The sequence below is a fragment of the Puma concolor genome, chromosome C1, assembly GCF_028749965.1.
Source record: "Puma concolor isolate L17-30 chromosome C1, mPumCon1.1.hap2, whole genome shotgun sequence".
Taxonomy (NCBI): domain Eukaryota; kingdom Metazoa; phylum Chordata; class Mammalia; order Carnivora; family Felidae; genus Puma; species Puma concolor.
This window is the reverse complement of record NC_141674.1, coordinates 14,002,768-14,021,419: the sequence shown is the minus strand read 5'-3', so window position 1 is coordinate 14,021,419 and position 18,652 is coordinate 14,002,768. Positions and strand designations below refer to the sequence as shown.

At 51.0% G+C, this 18,652-nt stretch overlaps 1 protein-coding gene across 2 annotated transcripts in view; it reads left to right on the top strand.

The window, feature by feature from the left end:
• The window catches only part of EMC1 (ER membrane protein complex subunit 1), a 28,256-nt gene extending 9,604 nt beyond the window's left edge, over positions 1-18,652 (top strand). Inside the window, exons 10-23 of one of the 2 annotated variants that reach the window (XM_086715847.1) lie at positions 9-68; positions 717-839; positions 1,609-1,705; positions 2,045-2,164; positions 3,795-3,994; positions 4,158-4,307; positions 4,953-5,114; positions 5,445-5,564; positions 10,607-10,744; positions 13,917-14,090; positions 14,671-14,881; positions 15,773-15,857; positions 16,961-17,090; positions 17,246-18,652. In XM_086715847.1, coding sequence (XP_086571973.1) covers positions 9-68; positions 717-839; positions 1,609-1,705; positions 2,045-2,164; positions 3,795-3,994; positions 4,158-4,307; positions 4,953-5,114; positions 5,445-5,564; positions 10,607-10,744; positions 13,917-14,090; positions 14,671-14,881; positions 15,773-15,857; positions 16,961-17,090; positions 17,246-17,425 — 1,950 coding nt within the window. In that variant the 3' untranslated portion in view covers positions 17,426-18,652. Of the gene's footprint in view, positions 1-8; positions 69-716; positions 840-1,608; positions 1,706-2,041; positions 2,165-3,794; positions 3,995-4,157; positions 4,308-4,952; positions 5,115-5,444; positions 5,565-10,606; positions 10,745-13,916; positions 14,091-14,670; positions 14,882-15,772; positions 15,858-16,960; positions 17,091-17,245 lie in introns of both variants that reach the window. The other variant, XM_025932174.2, reaches the window with a different exon arrangement.

Here is an 18,652-nt window from a genome sequence, read left to right as displayed (position 1 = left end):
CCCCGCAGAAACCTAGCAGTTCTGAAGATGGGTCACTGGGGAGTTTTTCGGAGAAGTCTAGTCCTCAGGTACAGTGTGGCATTGAGTACCAGCATTGGTCATCTGGCATCGTGCCAGACCTAGAGACAGGGGCGGCCCTCCAGGGAAGCTGGGAGCAGCTGAGGCTTGGAGCGGGTCTCCCGGAGCCCTCAGCCTCACGTGGGGTTTGCCACGTTCTGTAAATGAAATCCGGTTTCTCTGGATCCTCTTTAGTTGGGAATTTGGAAAGAGAGACCCTAGAATCTGTTCTTAAGCACCTTTTCCTCTGGCGCTCAATTTCCCCGTCTCTTCTGGGGTCCTGGCTGGTATTGCCAAGTGGTAGTCTGTGCATCTGCATCGGGGCAGAGTGTGGGACCCTGGTTGGCACGCTTGTTGCTGCGTCCCCCGTCCCCCAAGCTCTTCTGGAGAGCTCTGTGGTCCTACCTCTGGGAGGTCTGCTGCGCCGCACCGACTTCCTTCTGAAACAAGTACGGCAGTCGTAGTTCTGTTTGTTTACTCAGGTACCTCACTTCCGTCTCAGGATTAAGCTTTCTTTTTTCCTTTTGTTTTCCTTTGCGTGTATTTCCTCTTTTGGCCTGGTCCCCCTCTAGGGTGGTTCACCCCAATTCTTGGACGTCCTCTGTGGGGCTTTGCTTTGGGGGATCTCTCGAGTTACCCCGTGCTGTCTGTACCCGCAGGACTCACTGGCGTGCTTCAACCAGACCTACACCGTTAATCTCTACTTAGTGGAAACGGGTCGGCGGCTGCTGGACACCACCATCACCTTCAGCCTGGAACAGAATGGCACTCGGCCAGAGCGGGTGAGTCGGGGCCTTGGTCTTGAGGCTCTGTACTGCGAGCCTCTCACCGTGAGCCTCGCTTCCTCAGGGCCAGCTCGCAGCCTGGGGCGCTGGATTAGGGCTCTCCGATCACGGGTTCTAGTTCTTCCTGAGCAGCTGACCTGTCGCAAGTCCCCGTGAGTCACAGCAGAGGCGGGTATCATTTATGCCAAGCGGTGAGCGTGCCAGGCGCTGTGCTGAGCTTTTCATAAACGCACTAATCAACTGGACCCCGCCTGTCACCAGCCTTGTGAAGTGGCTATACTACCCTCATTTTACCAGTGAAACTGGGCCTGGTGAGATTCAGGATGCCACCCAGAGTCACGGAGCTGGTAAGGGGTCCCCGGTGCCACAGCCTGCGCTTCCGGCTGTCGCCCCGCATTGCCACTCTGCGCGTTCAGGGTGTTCTTTAGCCTGTCTGGGGCCGTGGCTTCTTCGTTTCCAAAATGGAACGTCTGATCTGAGCCTTCTGCTCGCTCTGCGGGGGATCGGAGCATGAGGAATGACGCGGCGCCCGGGAAGCGCGCAGGTTCCTCCTTGGGGAGGTCCGAGCTGCAGCCTAGCACCCCTGCGCCAGCTCCGACGAGTTCACGTTATCTCGCGGGGGGTCTGAGCAGTAGCCGTGTTGTTTACACAGCGAATAACACCATGAGCCGGGCCCCTAGCCACTCCCTATGCCTCGGCCTTTGGGGTCTGGTGCTCAGAGGCGTGTGGATGCTCGCTGACTGCGTGCTTCTCACTCTGCCCACAGCTCTACATCCAGGTGTTCTTGAAGAAGGATGACTCCGTGGGCTACCGGGCCCTGGTGCAGACGGAGGACCACCTGGTGCTGTTTCTGCAGCAGCTGGGTGAGCAGACCTCCTTCGGCCCTCTTCTTTTTTCTTCAGGCCTGCCCAGATTTCTAGTCAGGCTCTATTTTGGGGTCTGTGGACCGGCTGCTGGCAAAGATTCCAGCGGAGTGTAGCCTGAATGTTTTTTAGAGCCATATGTCACCTGCTTTTGAGTAATCCCTTAGCATTCTGGGGGGGGGTATGGAACTCCCCTTACTTGAGCTGCTGAATCCCCCCCTCCCCCACTGCTTCTCTGTCTCCCACAGGAGCTGCTGGAATCCCTGAGCCACGGAGAAGAGTGCGTTCAGGCGATGGGGGAGGCGGGCTTGGCTTTTGTAACCGGGGTTTCTGTAGCAGGGAAGGTGGTGCTGTGGGGCCGGGAGGAGTCGCTGGCGGAGGTGGTGTGCCTGGAGACGGTGGATCTGCCCCTGACTGGCGCGCAGGCTGAGCTGGAAGGCGAATTTGGCAAGAAGGCGGGTAGGCACGGAGGCCGGGACAGCAGGGCTGCTGGAGGGGCCGCCCCGGGAACGGGTTTGGTAGTTAGACCACAAGAGACGCTGGCTCGTGGCCTCCCCGGCTTCCTGGGCACAGTCGTTTTGCCAGTCTGTGTGGACCTAGCTCTGTGACCAGTTTCCGGAGCATCTGTGGCCATGGGATTTAGGCAACCGTTCTTTCTGAAGGAGTCTCTTGTGCATCCCTCTGTGGCGAGACCCTGAGGGAAAGGAATCTTGACTCAGTAGAATGATAGCTACCGTTGCCTCGGTACCTCGGTTCTCCAGGCACTGTGTCGGGCATCCCTAAACCCCAGCCACATCTTTCTGGAGAGGTGGGACTGGGCGGGTGCGGTTGTCGTGGTGACTGGCGGTGACCTCTGACGCCGGCCAGTCCCAAGCCGCAGGCTGGACTTGGTTCACTCCCCTCTGGTCAGTCCTGCCTCCCGCCTCTCCCTCCCTCTCCTTCACCTCGCTCCGCAGCTGGTGTTTCCTCGGCCTCCTCTGGGCCGGGCACCCCGGTAGGCATTGTGGATTTTCTTGAGCTGAGGATTAATTTGACTTTACTATTCATTTCTGCTGCCCGGATCCAGCAATTCAAGGTAAAATCTGCTTCCTGCTGCCCTGTTGCTCATTGCCTGCTCGCGTGGCTAGCTTTTGGTTAGTTCTTTGTTTGTCCTGGCCGGCATCGATGAGGTGCCTACCGTGTGTGCATGGACCGCTGGGGCTGTGACTTGTCCCGTTGGCTCTCCTCTTCCTTGAGCTGAGGTTGCTGCAAAGTAGGATATGCAAAGGCACTACTTTTCAGTGAACGCTCGCCGTGGACCCCGCATGGTGTGAAGTCCTGTGTGTATATCCTGTGGTCTGATCTTCCCAATAGCCCAGCAGACGACAGGTGGTTTTACAGATGAGGAACCAGAGGTCAGAGGTTATGTACAGGGGTCACCCAGCTAGTAAGTAGCAGAGCTGGGATTTTAATTCAGGCGACACCAGAGACCGTGCTCTTTATTCACACTGGCTGGCTCCGATGGCCACGTTGACCCTCCGGAGGAGACTCGAGGGTGGCATCCTGAGTCACGGGGTGGGGTGGAGTGAGTGATAGCTCTGGGGGTCAGTCATCACTTGGTCTGTCGGGAATAGGTTAAATAGCTGATGGGGTGGGAATGAAGCAGTGGGTAATGGGAGTACCTGTCCACAGTGCACCTGCCTCTACGTCCTGCACCCCGATACTCACCCCTCTTGTGGCTTTGTCGCGGCACCCAGAAGCTTCCCTCTGGCCATTCTGGATGCGGGCCGTGGCGGAGACATGCCAGCATGGCTACAGCCTGCGTGGCTGACCCCTGACCTCCTAGTTAGTCTCCTCTCCCAAGATTCCAGGAGGTGGAGTACTGTGAGCCAGGAAAGCAGGTTTTGGAAGTCCCTGCCTGGCTGTACCTGAGCGTGAGATGGGCAGCTTCAGACAAAGGACTGCCCGTTGGACTTGCAGCCTGGCGTGTGGATGACTTGAATGCCCCACAGGAGCGGGAGAGACCCCTCGCTAGGAGAAGCCCCTTGCTGGCAACTCCTAGTCCGATGAGGAGGGAGCCTCAGTTGCGTTACCTTTTCCTTGACACCAGACGGCTTGCTGGGAATGTTCCTGAAACGCCTCTCGTCGCAGCTCATCCTGCTGCAGGCATGGACCTCCCACCTCTGGAAGATGTTCTACGACGCTCGGAAGCCCCGAAGCCAGATTAAGAATGAGGTCAACATTGACACCCTAGCCAGAGACGAATTTAACCTCCAGAAGATGATGGTGATGGTGACGGCCTCAGGCAAGGTGAGGGCGTTTGAAGCCCCGGGTACCCAAACCTTCTGAGGCTCCGCGAGTGGGAAGCAAAAAACCTCTGGTAGGGGATAGCACCAGTTCCAGTCTCCAAGGATAGGATCGGTTCTTCGGCTTGTCTCTCTAGTAGCGAGCCAGTTATTTGTTTATCTTGCAGCTTTTTGGCATTGAGAGCAGCTCTGGCACCATCCTGTGGAAACAGTATCTCCCCAACGTCAAGCCAGACTCCTCCTTTAAACTGATGGTCCAGAGAACTACCGCCCATTTCCCCCACCCCCCGCAGTGCACCCTTCTGGTAAAGGACAAGGTGAGGCTGTCCTCCTCGGATTTGAGCCAAAGTAGGTGTAGCTTTTTGGTGTTTTGCAAGCCGAATTTCTCCGGGGCCTTTGGCATGCTGGGATAGCTAGGGATGGGTGTTCAGGGGTTAGGCAGCTGTTTGCCTGAGTGGTGGGAGCATCCTGGACCGATGGGGGGGCGGTTGGCTCTGGAGGAGCTGTGACGTCACCAGACCTGGAACGAGCCAGCTCTCCTCGTTCCCAGAGACACAGGCCACCGGTTTCTTTTTAGACGAGGGAGAGCAGGACACAAGCTGTTTATCTCTGCCTCCCAGAATTAGCTGGATTTTTGTGGATTCACTCTATGTCCTTGGAAAGGCGGTTTGGTAGACACTGCCAAATCGGTCGGTGCCGACCGTTTTGTTTGTTCCTCAGCATGTCCGGTGCTTGGTTAGCTTTGCAGCCACAGGCAGTTTACCTGTTTCCCTTCTGACACGCTAGCCTCAAGGACCATTCCCACTGAGGCAGGACGTGATTTTGCACAAAGAGGGAATCCACCCAGAGGGCACTGGGGAGGCTGTCACAGCTGAGCCGAGGTCCTAGCTCTCCAGATGTACCCTTAGCGTTTGCCTTCTTTTCCGGTTGGCGGAGTCTGACTGTTTGCCTGACCATTTCAGGAGACGGGAATGAGCTCGCTGTATGTCTTCAATCCCATTTTCGGGAAGTGGAGTCAGGTGGCCCCCCCGGTGCTGAAGCGCCCCATCTTGCAGTCTTTGCTTCTCCCCATCATGGATCAAGACTACGCCAAGGTGCTGCTGTTGATCGATGATGAGTACAAGGTGGGAGACTTCCGAGTGGCCGGAGGGCATCCAGGAGGGTCAGATGTGGGGGGAGGTGTGTGGTCGGAGCTGGTCAAAGCAGCCAGCACGTGTGTGGGCTTGAGGGGCGTCTCTGAGCCACCCGATGGCTCTTCCTGCACCTGAGAAAACTTGGGCTCTTAGCAAAAGTAGACTTACGCCCCACGTCGGGTCAGTGGACTTCAACTCTTTTAAGATTTGCTATTTTATTCTTAAGGCTGTTTTTGATGGTGAACAGTAATGAGTCTTGAGAAACTGTATGGAGAGTCCTTTTCCTTTAATACCTTCCTTGGGCTATCTGGGGTTTTCAAGGTCACGGCGTTCCCAGCCACTCGGAATGTCTTGCGACAGCTCCATGAGCTCGCCCCTTCCATCTTCTTCTATTTGGTGGATGCAGAACAGGGACGGCTATGTGGATATCGACTTCGAAAGGTAGGGAAGGCGCCTCGTGGCAGGACCTTTTGGGGAGGAGTAAGGGTGTCCCTCGGATGTTCCACTAAGAAGTGGATTATAGCATGCATTCTGTTGTAGACGTATCAGCATAATCCCGATGTCTGATTCATGGTCATTTTCATACTGAGCGACTGCTATGTGGCAGACGAGGGTCTAGGTGCTGTGGAAAGAGGGGTGTCCGATACATGAAGTCTGCCCTCGTGGAGGTTTTTTTTTAATTTTTTTTTTTTTTAATTTTTTTTTCAATGTTTTTTTTATTTATTTTTGGGACAGAGAGAGACAGAGCATGAACGGGGGAGGGGCAGAGAGAGAGGGAGACACAGAATCGGAAACAGGCTCCAGGCTCTGAGCCATCAGCCCAGAGCCCGACGCGGGGCTCGAACCCATGGACCGCGAGATCGTGACCTGGCTGAAGTCGGACACTTAACCGACTGCGCCACCCAGGCGCCCCTAATTTTTAAGTTTATTTTGAGAGAGAGAGAGAGAAAGTGGGGGAGGGGCAGAGAGAATCCCAGGCAGGCTCTGGGACGTGAACTCCTGTACCACAAGATCATGACCTGGGCCAAAGTCGGACGCTTAACCGACTGAGCCACCCAAGTGCTCCTCCCCTGGGGAGTTTTTATTCCATGTTCTTTTTCTATAGCAGAGAGAAGGGATGTTGTCCATCCTTGAGCGGGTGGGAGGTGGGAACCCGGGTTGAGTAATGAGTCGTACTTTCTGTACGAGGATGATGTTATTGACCCGCTCCTGATGGAATGTGTGCTTTGAGTTTTATTTTTAGATATGAGATTGATTTGTTCTAATGCTGACATACTTGAGCCCAGCACTAGCAAACAGTGTAGACACTGGCTCTGGGGTCCAGCTCTGAGGTTCACAAGGGGCTGACTTTGGCCTCGTTAGTAGGGCTGTGGACAGAAGGGATTTGTGGACTCACCAGAGGCCCTCCATCCTGTCCTGCAGGGTCTTTTGAGAGGCAATACAGTGTAGAGCTTAAGGGCCTGGATCCGGCTGTCTGAGTGAAGCCAAGCTCTATCACTTGTTAACTTTGTAACCTCGGGCTTATGACTTCTCCAACCCTCTGTTTTCTCATCTGTGAAATAAGATGATTGTAGGATCTACCCCCATAAGGTTGTAAATCACATGAAGGTGTAAATCACATGAAGTAATGTCCGGCACATGATAAATGCCATCTAGGTTTTAGCTGCTGTTGTCCTAAAAATGTTAAAGAAAAAAAAAAAAAGTGTCCTTTCCTGACGTTTTGTAGTAGCCGACCTTTACAGAAACAGCACGAGAACGGTCTCCCCGGAAAACATCTTCTTTAGTCTTGTGGGTGAAAAAAAATTGTCCCTTCAAGTTGATAAAAAGGGGACCTTGAAAGAGATGGTTCTTTGTGGTAGAGGGGAGCAAACTCATGGGTGTCATGATCAGTGGAGTCCTGAGGACATATGGGAGGAAACAGTAGCCAAAGGAGGACAAAGGACACTAAGCTTATGTGGGAAATAAGCCAACTGCAGTCTTGGGTCGTTGACCTCCAGGTGAGCGTACTGGGGACCTTACTCCCTGGGGAGGTTTTCGTGCATTCAAATGGCTTCACAGGAGCCGGTGGCGATGCAGCCTGATTTGCTCTTAATACACATTTTATTTCAAAAAAAACCACCTTAAGTTACGCATGTTGTAAATATTGATCCAGAAGCACACAGAACATGAGCAGACCTCTGCAGATGGAGTGCGTGTCAGTAGTTGGCCGTGCATCCTCCCTTGTCCTTTCTGTGCATTTGTAAATACTGGAGTCACGGTGGTATGGACCATAGAATGTGTGGGGTTCATATTCAGGTTTTCTTACTTAAGTGGAATTTGTGAAATTTGTTCCTTTTACTTAGTATGTTTTCTACCTCATTATTTTGTTAAATCCATTGTTTGTCGATGTACGGTATTGAGAAAATGCAGAACCATGAGGTTACGGCTCGCTCGTTCACAAGAGGAACGCGGTTGTGTACATGGCCCTCAGATTGGGAAGCAGCGCATGGCACCGGGACCCTGGGGGGCTCTTGTGTCCCTTTCTTTTTTTTTATTTTTTTTAAAAATTTTTTTTTTTTCAACGTTTATTTATTTTTGGGACAGAGAGAGACAGAGCATGAACGGGGGAGGGGCAGAGAGAGAGGGAGACACAGAATCGGAAACAGGCTCCAGGCTCTGAGCCATCAGCCCAGAGCCTGACGCGGGGCTCGAACTCACGGACCGCGAGATCGTGACCTGGTTGAAGTCGGACGCTTAACTGACTGCGCCACCCAGGCGCCCCCCTTTCTTTTTTTTTAAATGTTTATTTATTTTTGAGAGAGAGAGAGAGAGACAGAGCATGACCTGGGGAGGGGCAGAGAGAGAGAGGGAGGCACAGAATCTGAAGCAGGCTCCAGGCTCTGAGCTATCAGCACAGAGTCCGACATGGGGCTCGAACTCACGAACTGCAAGATCATGACCTGAACCGAAGTCGGACGCTTAACCAACTGAGCCACCCAGGTGCCCTTCTTGTGTCCCTTTCTAGTCTCTCTCCCTGCCCCCCCGCCCCCCTCCAAGACTCCACATATATGCAGTATGGATGTATACTAATGTATTTAGCTGCCTGGGTGTTTCAGTCAGTTAAGCATCCGACTCTTGATTTTGGGTCAGGTCATGATCTCACGGTTTGTGGGTTCAAGCCCCATGTCTGGGTCTGTGCCGACAGCACGGAGCTTGCTTGGAATTCTCTCTCCCTCTCTCTCTCTCTCTCTCCCCCCCTCTCCCGTTCATTCTCTCTTTCTCAAGTAAATAGTTAAAAAAAAATGTATTTAACTATAAAGCTATATGTATTGGTTTTCTTTGACTATAAAGAACATTTCCTTGTATGGAACCAGAAAAGACCCCGAATAGCCAAAGCAATCTTGAAAAAGAAAACCAAAGCAGGAGGCATCACAATCCCGGACTTTAAGCTATACTACAAAGCTGTAATCATCAAGACAGTATGGTACTGGCACAAGAACAGACACTCAGACCAATGGAACATAATAGAGAACCCAGAAATGGACCCACAAATGTATAGCCAACTAGTCTTTGACAAAGCAGGAAAAAAGAGCCAATGGAATAAAGACAGTCTCTTCAGCAAGTGGTGCTGGGAAAACTGGACAGCAACATGCAGAAGAATGAACCTGGACCACGTTCTTACACCATACACAAAAATAAACTCAAAATGGATGAAAGACCTCAATGTAAGACAGGAAGCCATCAAAATCCTTGAGGAGAAAGCAGGCAAAAACCTCTTTGATCTTGGCCGCAGCAACTTCTTACTCAACACGTCTCCAGAGGCAAGGGAAACAAAAGCAAAAATGACCTACTGGGACCTCATCAAAATAAAAAGCTTCTGCACAGCGAAGGAAACAATCAGCAAAGCTAAAAGGCAACTACAGAATGGGAGAATATATTTGCAAATGACATATCAGATAAAGGGTTAGTATCCAAAATCTATAAAGAACTTAGCAAACTTAACACCCAAAAATAATCCAGTGAAGAAATGGGCAAAAGACATGAATAGACACTTCTCCAAAGAAAACATCCAGATGGCCAGTCGACACATGAAAAAATGCTCAACATCACTCATCATCAGGGAAATACAAATCAAAACCACAATGAGATACCACCTCACACCTGTCAGAATGGCTAACATTAACAACTCGGGCAACAACAGATGTTGGCAAGGACACGGAGAAAGAGGATCTCTTTTGCATTGTTGGTGGGAATGCAAGCTGGTGCAGCCACTCTGGAAAACAGTATGGAGTTTCCTCAAAAAACTAAAAATAGAACTACCCTACGACCCAGCAATTGCACTACTAGGCATTTATCCACGGGATACAGGTGTGCTGTTTCGAAGGGACACACGCACCCCCACGTTTATAGCAGCGCTATCAACAATAGCCAAAGTATGGAAAGAGCCCAAATGTCCACTGATGAATGAATGGATAAAGAAGATGTGGTATCTGTATACAATGGAGTATTACTCGGCAATCAAAAAGAATGAAATCTTGCCATTTGCAACTACGTGGATGGAACTGGAGGGCATTATGCTAAGTGAAATTAGAGACAAAAATCATATGACTTCACTTACATGAGGACTTTAAGAGACAAAACAGATGAACATAAGGGAAGGGAAACAAAAATAATATAAAAATAGGGAGCGGGACAAAACAGAAGAGACTTAAATATGGAGAACAAACTGAGGGTTACTGGAGGGGTTGTGGGAGGGGGGATGGGCTAAAGGGGTAAGGGTCACTAAGGAATCTACTCTTGAAATCATTGTTGGACTATACACTAACTAATTTGGATGTAAATTAAAAAAAAACAAAAACAAAAAAACTGTGTAGACACATACACCAAAAACCAAAAAAACCCAAAAAACATTTCCTGTAATGTTTCAGGGTCCCTGCCAGCTTAGTAATTTACTGCTGGCCTCAGATACAGGAATCTTTTTTTTTTTTAATGTTACTTAATTTTGAGAGAGAGCGTGCACGCATGAGCAAGCAGGGGAGGGGCAGAGAGAGAGGAAGACATGGAATCCGAAGTGGGCTCCAGGCTCTGATCTGTCAGCACAGAGCCCAAAGTGGGGCTCCAACTATGAAGAGTACGATGATGGCCTGAGCCGAAGTCAGACGCTTAACCAACTGAGCCACTTAGGCACCCCTAGGAATCTTCACCTTCAGTAATAAAGTGGTAAACTTTCTTTGGATATTTCTTACTCAGACAAACAGTGGGATACCATGGAATATTCCTCTCCTTTCTTACTAGCTTTAGTATCTTTCTGAACCAAACCGAGAGTTCCAAAACTCCTGCACAAACTAGATCCTTATTACTGTTTTCTTAGGAGCTCTGCTCTCCATTTCTTCCAGCACAGAGGCCCCAAATAAAGGAGTATGGGACGTATCTGGCTAACAGCTCTTGTGGGTCTAAGTGTGCTCTCCAGTTTATAAGTGCTGGTTCTCTTGCCCTGGCCCTAGGATCTTACCACTGAGCTAAGCTGGGAGCTGACTATTCCCCCAGAAGTACAGCGCATCGTCAAGGTGAAGGGGAAGCGCAGCAGCGAGCACGTTCATTCCCAGGGCCGCGTGATGGGGGACCGCAGCGTGCTCTATAAGGTACGGTTCAGCAGTCTGGTGTCAAGTAGAGGGGCAATGGCTTGGATTCTGGCTCTAGGATTTGGCAGATACTTGACCTTGAGTGAGTCCCTTCATTCCTTTGAGCCTTAATTTATTGTCTGTAAAACGAGTATAACATACCCTGTTCCTAGGGTTGTTGTGTGATCACACGAATGCTCACGTGTAGCATAGTGCTGGCGCGTGGCCACTACCCACTAGAGGTTAGCTGTTGTTACTAGTGGTAGCGCTGATAGAACTTTCTGGGGTTGAGCCTTAGCTGATCCATTAGAAATCCCACGTCTGTGGTCCGACGCTAGTTCGTGGGGAAGGGAGGGAGACGGAGAGGTGGCCAGTGGGCTGCAGCACCTCCGGGAGAGAATGCAGTCCTTGTAGTAGTGGTCATTGGTTACACCCTCTGCAGAGCGGGGGCTGAGCTGGAGGAGGAGATGGGATAGAACAGGGTAGCGCGACCCAGGAGCCTTGACGAGCAGCCTGCTTTCCCCAGGCGTGAGGCCGTGCCGCAGAGTGCAGGCCTGCTGGGCTGTCCACGTACAGACTTAGCTCTGCCGCAGGCTAACTTCTGTCCTGGGTAATTTGGGTAGGCTCCCCGAAGGTCTGTTTTCAAGAATATACCGGAGATAAGAGCACCTACGTCACAGGATTGTCTTGAAGATTGACGATAACACAGACCGTGGTTAGTGTACTGCTGTGTAATTAATGCTATTGGAGCCATTGATCTGAAATCTTTATTGATGGGTGCCTTCCACGTGGCTGCAGTCAGTTTGACTTATGCAGAACGACCAAAATAACACAAATTCTAAAGTATGCTTGACTTGTACTAGAGAAAAATACATTCACTATGTGATTTACCTTTATGAGGTGAAATTTACTAGAGTGCTTATGTTTTTCTGTGTTGAAAAAAGTAGAGTGGATTGAAAAAAATAGAATAGATTCATATTCATCACACACATTGTTTAGTTTAGTCTTTTTTCAATTAGCCTTTTGTTTTGGCCTAATTTTAGATTTACAGGGAAGCTGCAAAGACCATGCATCGAATTTGCCTATTCACCCCTTACCTGGTTTCTCCTGGGAGACTGTGGTACATCTGTCTGAACTCAGAAACCAGCATTGGTGCAAGACTGTTAACTAAACTCCAGACTTTCTTCAGGCTTCACCAGGTTTTTCGCTGAGGTCCCTCTCTGCCGCAGGCCCCAGCCCCGGACCCCATGCTCCACATAGTGGTCCTGTTTCTCTAGTCTCCTCCGCTCTGTTCCGTTTTTCAGTCTCTCTTTGTTTCTCACGATCTTGGTAGATTTGAAGAGTACTGGGCAGGTGTTTTGTAGGCAGTTTTTGTTTGATGTTTTTCTCACGGTTAGACTGTGGTTGGGGTTTAGAAGGAATACCACAGAGGGGAAGCTGTACTCTTCTCTTTTCTTTTTTCTTTTCTTTTCTTTTCTTTTTTCTTTCTCTCTCCCTTTTCTTTCTTTCTTTCTTTCTTTCTTTCTTTCTTTCTTTCTTTCTTTCTTTCTTTCTTTCTTTCTTTCTTTCATTTTTTTTTTGAGTGCTATCAGGATGCCAGGTACTTTTTTAGATTCTGGGATACGTTAGTGAACAGAATAGACAAAATTGAGGCTGTTATATATTCTGGAGAGGCCAATAACGAAAATAAATAGATAAGTTTACAGCAAATTAGAGGTTGATTACAGAAAAATGTGAAACTGAGAAGAAGGAATGGGGAGCTGGGATTGGAAGGGGGTGCAATTTAAAATAGGAATGTTAGGAGGGCCTCACTGAGATGGTGACACCTAAGTGAAACTTGGACGGAAGGAGGAAGTGACAGTGTGTGATAGCAGGGGAAGAACCTTCTAGACAGGAAGGCCAGCGTGGGCCTGGAGTGTTCCAGAAATGGCAAGGATGGTGTGATTGGAATGGGGTAAGTGAGGAAAGTCCAGGCTGCTGAGGTCAGAGGGCGGCAGGTGGCGGGGCATACCACAGCTGCCACTCTGGCCTTTAGGTCATGTGAGATGGAATGCCAGTGGGGAGTTGGGAACACAAATGTGACGTAAACGGCCAAGATGAAGGGCTCACTCAGCCTGCTGTGTTGAGACCAGAGGGCTGAGGGAGAGAGCAGGCAGACCGCATAGGCTGTTGTAGTAAGCCCGGCGATGTGGTGGTGGCTTGACCAGGGTCGGTGGGGGGTGAGGAGGGACCAGATTCCAGGTGTGTCTTTAGGTAGAGCCAGTGGGATATGCTGATGGATGGGATGCTTGGGTCTGTGCTGGAGAGAGAGAAGGGGGAGTCCAGGATGGCTTGGAGGTCTCCGGTCTTAGACCCTGACGCAGGGGGAGGCCCACGGGGAGCAGGCTTTAGGCAGAGGCAGGACAGGAGTTCCCTTTGGGGCGTGTCAGGTGTGAGATGGGACAGTTAGGAAGAGATACTGAGATGGCAGCCTGTCAAAGCCTGGAATTCGGGGAGAGTCTGGCATAGATACGCAGCCTTGGCCATTGCCAGCTCCTGTGGGTGACGTGACCATGAGAGCGAGTATAGACGAGGTCCAGGAGCCCGGAGAGATGAGGACTCCGCAGAATAGACTGAGAAGGAGGGGTCCATGGGGTGGAGGAGAAGCAGGGGGGCACGTGTCACGGACACTAGGTGGAGAAGGTGTTTCCAGAAGGGGTGACTGCCCTGTGTCACATTGTACCAGCAGGTCAGGGAAGACCAGAGCAGACTTGGCCATCGGCTTAGTGGTAGGGAGGGCAGTGGTGGAGAGAAACAGTGTCGCTGCAGTGATGACTTAGGTCCGTGAGTGGGCAGACCTGTATCTTGAGTTAACCATTTGCTGTGTCTGTGACGCGAGCAGGTTGCGTAACTAACTACCTTGAGCCTTTCCTCGCCTACCAAATGTGGAGAGCCACAGCTCCACTGCAGGGTGGTTTACGGGATTCAGTGAGGCGATGTAGGCCAAGCACCTGGTGTGGCACGCGGCACCCAGGGACTCTGATCCAGTGCAGGGAAGACGAACTCCAATAGGAAGCTCTTCTGACCAGGAGGTCTGGTTTCTCCTCCAGGCTGGCAGGCTCCAGGTCTGCCGCAGTGCCCAGGGCTCACATCAGAGTGGAGCTCGTGATTTGCCATTGTGGTTCTGAAGGACCTCTTTTCTCCTTCTCCCCAGAGCCTGAACCCCAACCTGCTGGCCGTGGTGACAGAGAGCACAGACATACACCACGAGCGCACCTTCATCGGCATCTTCCTCGTTGATGGTGTCACTGGGCGCATCATCCACTCCTCCGTGCAGAGGAAAGCCAAGGGCCCCGTCCACATTGTGCACTCCGAGAACTGGGTGGTGGTAAGGAGGGGCAGATCTACAGGTGTCACTACCAGGGACGTGACACAGTCAAGAGCGCATGGCTGGTCTCCCCGTGTCTCGAATCCTTTCATCGCCTCTTGTTGCAACCAGTGGCCGCTTTGTGTTTTTGTAGGATCCAAACCCCTGGATGGCAGTTGAGACAGACTCAGAAATTAGACCACCTAGGGCTGATGCCAGCCCTGCCTTTTCCTGACTGTATAACCTTGAACTAGTTATTTGAGCCAGCGTGTTGCATCATTTGCGAAGTAGAGAGAGCAGAGTGTCCTGTGGCCTAGGTTGGGACGACGCCTGCCATGTAATAAGCGCTCAAACGCTGACTTGCTGTTCTGCTTTCTGAGTATCTTGAAAACCCCTTTGTCTTATGGTGCACTTTGGATAAAACTAGATAAAACTACCCTGAAAGTTAGTAAACTTGGCAGCAAGGAAGAAAAGTGGGGTGCTGGGTGGTTTCTTTCCTCCCTGGACGTGTAGCTTGTCAGAAAGCCAGCTTCCTGTGGAAGTTCCCCTTTCCCGCTGAGCCAGCAGCCGCGTCCCAAGCTGCCCTCTCTTCTCTCTGCAGTACCAGTACTGGAATACCAAGGCCCGGCGTAACGAGTTTACCGCGCTGGAGCTCTACGAGGGCACCGAGCAGTACAACGCCACCGCCTTCAGCTCCCTGGACCGTCCCCAGCTGCCCCAGGTCCTCCAGCAGTCCTACATCTTCCCCTCCTCCATCAGTGCCATGGAAGCCACCATCACCGAGCGGGGCATCACCAGCCGGCACCTGCTCAGTGAGTGACCAGGGGAGGGTGTCCGGGGTGGCGGGGTTTCCGTAGGGCGTCACACTGAAGGAGACGGTTGGAGACGCGACACTGGCACACCCTGTTTGACCACCGTAGGGGAGGTTAGTGAGGAGGGCTTTGTTTCAGCCGAGAAAGTTCCTTAGTCCGGCTTTGCCACCTGTAAGAGACGGCACGACTCATTTCTGATGAGCCACGTCACTTCTCTGTCAGGCATTTTCACCTCACCCAGCAAATTGAGCCCTGATGTCATGTCTGTGCTGATACTGCGGAAACCGGCAGGGGTTAGGGTCTCCTTCTGTGTCTGGGTGCGGGACTTAGTGACAGCTTAGCAGGCTACTTGGTCTGCTGGATTTTACTAGAGACGTCAGGGACTCTCAGCTCCGACAGGCACTTGGATCACTAGTTTATTCTCAAATCTGTGGGTTTCCCAGATTTGGTCCCTCCATCCTGTAACCAGCAGGCTCTCCTGTGGCCTGCAGCGACACACACACACCTGGTGTTCTGGTGTTTGGCCAGCGGCGGGGACGCCCGCTTTGTTGGGGCGGCTGTCACTGGAGGGAAAGGAGAGGGCTGAAGAGATCAAGTGGCCTTCTGCGCTCTTCTCTCTCATCATACCCATTTCTTGATTCTAGAACTTGATTTCCTGAGGTCTCAGGATGATGTGTGAAGAAACCAGTATCTTCAAAAGTGGGAACCTTCATTCAGACCCATGTGTATTCTTGAATTACTGTTTTTGGCCACTTAAGGGCACTTCAATGACCCAATTTTTGGTTTGAAACTACCTTAAATTTCTGTGATAATGACATTTTTGTGACTAGCCCCGATTTGGGATTGGATCACTGTGTGAACATTTACTTCTGTTGACTTGTTTCTGTGTAGTTGGGCTACCTTCCGGAGCAATTCTTTCCCTTCCTAAGGCCTTGCTGGATCCCCGCCGTCCTGAGATCCCAACAGAACAAAGCAGGTGAGACCTTGCAGGTGGTGCTGAAGGCTCTGACCCTGAGAAGGTGACCTATTGAACAAACCTGGTCCTTGGCCTGCTGTCTGCTGTTCTGCTGTGCTTGGGGCTGGGGTCATAGCAGTGAACAAATCCAACAAAACTCTCTGCCCTCATGGAGCTTAACATTCTGGTGGAGGAGGTTAAATGAGATAAGCAAGAGAAATAATGTTGTGTTAGGTACTTGTAAATGCTATGGAGAGAAAATCAAAAAGGGACTGGGGCTATGAAGGGTTGGGGAGGGGTACCTGGGGGTGAAATTTGAGAGGGTGGCCTGGGAAAGCCGCTCTGGAAAGGTGACTGTGGAGTGAAGCCTTGGAGGTCAGAAGCCAGCCTGTGGATGTAAGGGAAGACTTCCAGGCAGGGGAGAGCCAGTGCCTGTGCCCTGAGATCATGGCTGGTGAGCCAGAGGCAGGGAAGAGGCCACAGTGGCCGCAGCAGCTAGCAGGGATGGGGGGACACTAGGAAATGAGCTCAGGGAGGCAATGGGGGCTGGGTTATGTGGGGAAGTCAAAAGCTTGTCATTGTTAGTAGTAATTTTTTGTGTTGACAGCCATCATCTCTGCATATTTCTCCACCTCTGTCCCGAATCCTCTTCACTTAGGGGTGTGGGGAAGAGGGAGCAGGAAAAGGGGAACAGGGGGGAAGGGGTGTGGGGTTTGGAGAAAGGGGCGGCTGAAGCTGGGGAGACACATGGGAGGATCCTAGGGTTTTCCAAGGAGCACAGACCGAGTCACCGTGGAGCAAAGAGCAGGAATTGGCCTAGTGTGGCTCCGTGGGCGAGTTTTAGAGTGGCCCTGACTTTCCTCCTCTAGGGTGAAGTTGCATCCTGTTGTTTTCTTAGATTTAGAACGAGGTAGGAATCCAGATCTTACTCTCCACACAGGTTTCTTTCTTGTAGCCCTTGCTGACATTCAGCTGCTAAATTTTTAACTACATGATGCAAGTAGATGTTGAAGGAAGATTTGAGGCTAGATATGTGGCCTGGAAACCTCCCGGGACTCAAAAAGGGCAGCCAAGAGATCCCCTTGCAGGAGTTTTGAATGCCAGTCCTGGCTGATGTTTTGCAGAGAGGAGAACCTAATCCCGTACTCTCCAGACGTGCAGATACACGCAGAGCGATTCATTAACTACAACCAGACAGTTTCTCGAATGCGAGGGATTTACACGGCTCCCTCAGGCCTGGAGTCCACTTGTTTGGTGAGTAGAGCCCACAGCCGCTGTGTGTGATCACTGCTTTTTGGTTCACCCCAGGAGACAGCTGAGGATTCCATATCTTTTCTTACCAGAGTTTGAGGTCACGGCGGACCACTGGCCACCTTTCTTACGTATTTCTCGCTCCTTTTGCCTTCTAGGTTGTGGCCTACGGCTTGGACATTTACCAAACTCGAGTCTACCCATCCAAGCAGTTTGACGTCCTGAAGGACGACTATGACTATGTGCTAATCAGCAGTGTCCTCTTTGGCCTGGTGTTTGCCACCATGATCACTAAGAGACTGGCACAAGTGAAACTCCTGAATCGGGCCTGGCGGTAAAGACCCAAGACCCACTGCCGGAGAACAGAGAGCCGAGGGCTGAGAGGGTCAGACAGGAAGCTGCAGTGTGACAGGCCGGGGGAGGATGTGCGTTGGGTGCTCGTGTCAGCGGAGTCGTGGGGAAGAAAAGGGACTCTTGCGGAGACTCCTTCCGGGACACGTCTGCTGCGGTGTTGGTGGCGCACGGAGGCTGAACTCACACATTGTCTCAGCCGAGAATCTCAAAGCATCTCGACGGACTTGCCCTCAATGTCTGAAGGCTATTGCCCTGTTTCCTTTTTTTGCCCACTCGTGAATGTTGTTGTTTCCAAGACCCCCAACAGATTTTTCTCTTTTGTGAGGCCTGCCTAACTTGATTGTGGTTTGCCTCTTGTGTTTCCCAGACCTGTCCAGAGATCTTTCTGTTTCCCGGCCTCATGCTTCAAAGTCCGGAGGGCACTCTTACTGAGAACTCCACCTCGCAGGTGCTTTTGCTGTTTTACGTCGAGAAAGAAGATCCAGGCTTAGTTGAGGCTTAAAGACTGATCCAGCTTCTCATGGACTTTCTCCAAAGAGTTGAGGAATCTATATATGGTGTCAAAACTCACTTTAACTGAGCCCCTTGTTTGGAGGCTGTCATTCATTCAGGGTGGGCCACCCTGTCCTTGATGCAGTTCATCAAAGTCGAGTGCGAAACAGTGTCCTGGTTTGTTGGGTCAGTGCTTTTCACCTAAGTTGTGTCCAAGCTGAGGCCTTTTTTAATACTACTGAATTGTCTCAACCTGCAAGAGATTTCAAGGAGGAGAGAATCTACCATTTCGTGGTACCTGCTAACCTCTCGTTTCACCCCCAGGCTGTAGTCCTCTTCTGACCTAGAGGAAGTTGTTCTGTTCAAGAACCTCATTATTTATTTTTACTTTTAGATATAAATTAATGAGTGCCTCACCGTGTTTCTCCTAAAGTGAGTAGATTTTAAATGTTACTGTTGTAACCTTTGCAGCTTTAAAAGAGGGGAGAGTGGGGGTAGGAGAAGGAAATGGGCATTTTGTGGATGAAGCATTGCTGATTGGCTGGGCTGTTGTCTCTGCTACGAATGGAAGAAGTCCTAAAAGTTTCCTTTGTTCACGGATCTGGGAAGGATGGAGTTTTTCTTTACTGTGGAAATGACATGTGCAGAGGAGACCATCTGTAGCCTTGCGGGGAGAGCAGTATGCTTGGGTGTCTGAATAAAGTGAATGGTGAATGGCA